At 39.4% G+C, this 4,104-nt stretch overlaps 1 protein-coding gene across 1 annotated transcript; it reads left to right on the top strand.

Moving 5' to 3' along the window:
* Nucleotides 1–217: 217 nt before the first annotated feature.
* On the top strand, nt 218–2,603 carry dlx3b (distal-less homeobox 3b). Its single transcript, XM_067244750.1, has 3 exons — nt 218–708; nt 1,184–1,368; nt 1,654–2,603. Exons 1-3 carry the CDS (start codon nt 366–368, stop codon nt 1,963–1,965), a joined length of 840 nt encoding a protein of 279 aa, XP_067100851.1. The 5' UTR covers nt 218–365; the 3' UTR covers nt 1,966–2,603.
* The last annotated feature ends 1,501 nt before the right edge of the window (nt 2,604–4,104 follow it).

Below are 4,104 nucleotides of genomic sequence, written 5' to 3'. Positions count from 1 at the left end.
ATCAACAGGTAAATAACAATAACCTGTCTCCAAACGCCAGACATGGTGTGCCAAAAGGCATGCGTGCAGAGGCACTTTGGCATTTCGTGCCACCATTTCGCCCTGAGGGCAAAAGAGAGGGAGAGAAATGTCTCTACTTGAGCCAATGAGAACGTAGTATCCACCCCAGTTCTCTATAACTCAGTTTCTCAGAGGTAAAGCGACGCCACAACCAAGTTACTGCAACTGGGAGAGTTTGTGAGGAAGAAGCACTCCGCGGACGTGCTTTCAGAACCCATCGCATCTGTTTATCACAATTTCATTGAATATTGCAACAGAACTGAATTAAGGTGGACTTCCTCGCGTTCTCTGGAGGGCTGCGACCCATGATGAGCGCTGGACAGACTTATGAGAAGAAAATTGCGAGTATTTTGACCGATTTACCCGGATCTATGAGTTGCCATCCTAACTCCAAAGACTCGCCAACTCTCCCCGAGTCTTCAGTCACGGACATGGGCTACTATAGTGGACAAGCGGCCCATAGCCATCACGAATATTACCAAAGTCAAGCCTACGGTCAACCCATGAATTCTTACCATCATCAATTCAATTTGAATGCAATGGGAGGTGCGGGTGCATACCCCACCAAATCTGAATACTCCTACACAAATGCCTACAGACAATACGGACACTATAACAGAGACATTCAAGCTTCACCCCAAGGTTCAGGTAAGATTTAATCATTTTCCTGGTTGCATCTTGTTTCTGTGGAAGAGATCCAAACCGTGAAATGTGTTTGGGAGATTTACCTAAAGGATTAATTTGGTTATGGGTTTTGAAAAAGACACTACTAGAAGACATGTCTTTTAAGTTTGTGTAAAACACTAAGGATGTTCCCATACCCTATTATACTTTATTTAAATTTTTTTTTAATTAATTATCTTGCCACTAACATACATAAACCTATCAATTCGTTAACTTAAAATAGGCTATATATTGTCCTTATATTGTGTTGGGTGAGCTAAAGTCGTATTTGTTAAACAGCTATATCTTAATAAGCTATAATAACTATCATTGGCAGCTTGACCAAAACATTGTGATGGTATTAGGCTCAAAGTTTATTTCCTCTTATGATTGTCACTGCTGTCATTCGTGGTCTTTTTCAATTGAAAACTTATGATCCTATTTCTATTGTTCTTTTTAGTTAAAGAAGAACCAGAACCAGAAGTTCGGATGGTGAATGGGAAGCCGAAAAAGATCCGCAAACCGAGGACCATTTATTCAAGCTACCAGCTCGCCGCATTGCAGAGGCGCTTTCAGAAAGCACAATACCTCGCTCTCCCGGAAAGAGCCGAGCTTGCTGCTCAACTTGGCTTGACTCAGACACAGGTAAACATCCGTTTTTCCGCCTTCATGGATCTATAGGCCTGTACCAGAAGATTATTTTTAGCATTTACACACATGAAATTCTAAGGTTATAGATGTAAGTCCATTTCCATTATTGCAATTATTTACAATAAAAACTATAACATTTCAAAAAACATTAGACTGTTTTTATTTTCTTTGGCTAAAATAATTCACGCATTAATGCATATTCAGGGTCTTTATGATCTAGTGCAATCATATTTTTTAATAATATTTATATATTGTTAATTTCTAATATTTTTGCTACAGGTCAAGATCTGGTTCCAAAACCGAAGATCCAAATTCAAGAAGCTGTACAAGAATGGTGAGGTTCCTCTTGACCACAGTCCAAACGCCAGTGACTCGATGGCCTGCAACTCCCCTCCATCTCCAACAGTGTGGGACAATAACACTCACAGCACCCCTACCAGCAGGCCTCAGGTCCCGCCGGCACCCCATAGTTCATCGCCCCCCTACCTGGAGGATTATAACAATCACTGGTACCAACAAGGATCCCACCTACAGCATCCGGCGGCAGTGCACCATCCAGTTCCACAGCAAAGCGTTGGAGCCGTTTATTAACAAAGACTGTACCTAGAGTTTGAACAGCAGGCCCAACTCCTTCCATTGACTTCACTGAGCTCCGAAAGAGTAGCACGCGCTATAAACTGACACGACTGGGAGTACAGGCCTGACAGAAGGGAAACATTGGCTCTGCTGGATTAAATGTTCAGCATAACATGTCCCTGAAACGCTGGTAAACCTCTGTACCGCGGAAATATTTCAGAACTCAAAATCAGATTCAAAAGCACATAAGGGATGTCGAATCACTTGTTGTATTTAAAGGACGTCTGGCGTGGTTTTAAATTATTTATCGCTTCCGTTGTACTTCTTTTATTTTCTTTTGTAAGAGGTTATACAAATCATGTTTTACAAGTTACCAGCCGAAACCGATGACAAAACTGTGCAGCTGATCCATTATGCGAACATTTCTATCATGGATAAGGATTTGCAAAGTGCGTCAGAAACTCAGGTCATATTTATAGATTTGTACAAAATGTCGAAGGCTGTACATATGTGTTTATAAAAAGCAGAACCACTAAGATCATATTAGTTTAAAATGGAAATACTGCACTGTGGTGCCTCCAGACCTTTTATATTCATGTAATTAGTATACTTTTATTGCGTTTCTGTCTAAATGAATAAAGTTATCAATTAAATATTGTGTCTTTCGTCCTCGTATTCACAAAAGGAAATACAAGACCATGTTTATCAGAGAGCAACAGTCCTTTATTTAAAGGGAAAGGTATTTTGTTCTCTTGCCTTGTCAACAGGCTTGATATTCCAACCAAATGTTACTGTACTGAGGGTAAAGATTTAAAAGCTGGATTTGTTTAAAGGGTTAGCCGTCTCGTAAATTTCCCGTGAATGGTCGTTTCACTCTGATTAGTGCAGTACTCGAGGATTTATTGTAAAAACAACACTGGGGCTATAAACCAAAGTACAGGATAGGGGAAGGGTTAAGTAATTCAGTCTTTAGTCTACTTCGACGAGGCTTCATGCAGTCAGCAACAGTCCACTTTTACATGTTTTACTATCCGGGGTTGTGTGCAGGTAGGCAGTGACTACAGGCAGCTAGACACTTTGGAGTCACTGGACTTTTATTCGTTTTTTTCCATAACAGGGAAGAAAGAACGGTAAGGCCGCAGCCTGCAGGGACACACGCGCACACACACACACGCGCACACGAGAGGAGCTGGGTTTTAACCAAGTATTTCTTAGAATCGACATGTCTTAATTGAGAGCAATTCAAAGTAAAAGCGTTTTCCGAGTGGCTGAATGTCCTACAAAGGCTACTCAAATACATATCTCAAATATATTTTTTTATATTGATAGTTATGTCTATTTAAATGTAACACATTTGATGGAAATGGAAGGTTCTAAATGAAGTTAAACTGAAATCAAAATGTTATGTATCTATGATAATACGTTTTGATGAGAAAAACTAAAATACTGAGATTTAGAGCAAGGAGAAATTTGACAGAAAATATAGTCTATGGCATAGCAAATCGACAGTTATGATGTTAGAACTTGGACTCATTACGACACACATAAACCGAGACAACGGCATGCCCTTATACTGGCCACACAAAAAAACATATGATTAAGTATCTTGGTAAAATCGTACGTATATTAATAGGTTCACATAACCAGATGGACCACCAACTCGCCGCTACTGCGAAGCATGGAAGTAAGCGCTGTTGCGCACGGAGAAAATGGACTCACTGCGCACAGTTCTCACTGAGCATCCTCACGCTGAGCACTTCTGAATATACAATGTGTTCATAATCTATCGCCATATGACAACATGTGAAAGCTATGTTGTATATGTACAACACGTTTTATGTGTTGTTGTTTTAGAGACAAACGTTGACACAAACGTGTCCTTTCCTGGCAGTAAACAGTTATCTGGTTAAAGGGACATTCAAATTATACCACATCATAAATGAATTTATGATTGTGGTTCGATGGCACTAAATCACAACAATGCTATATTAAAATATATATATTTTTTAATGTATAAGCATTTCCCCCAAAAAACGTCCTATAATTTTCATATATTTAGATAAAAACACGCCAAAAATACGATCAGAAAAGTTTGGGATATTTACACTTTAGATACAGCTTACACTTTTCTGAAATTATAAATGTAATTTCCGA

The sequence above is a fragment of the Osmerus mordax genome, chromosome 10 (assembly GCF_038355195.1).
Source record: "Osmerus mordax isolate fOsmMor3 chromosome 10, fOsmMor3.pri, whole genome shotgun sequence".
Taxonomy (NCBI): Eukaryota; Metazoa; Chordata; class Actinopteri; order Osmeriformes; family Osmeridae; genus Osmerus; species Osmerus mordax.
The sequence above is the reverse complement of the archived record's forward strand: the minus strand, read 5'-3'. Positions and strand labels throughout refer to the sequence as shown.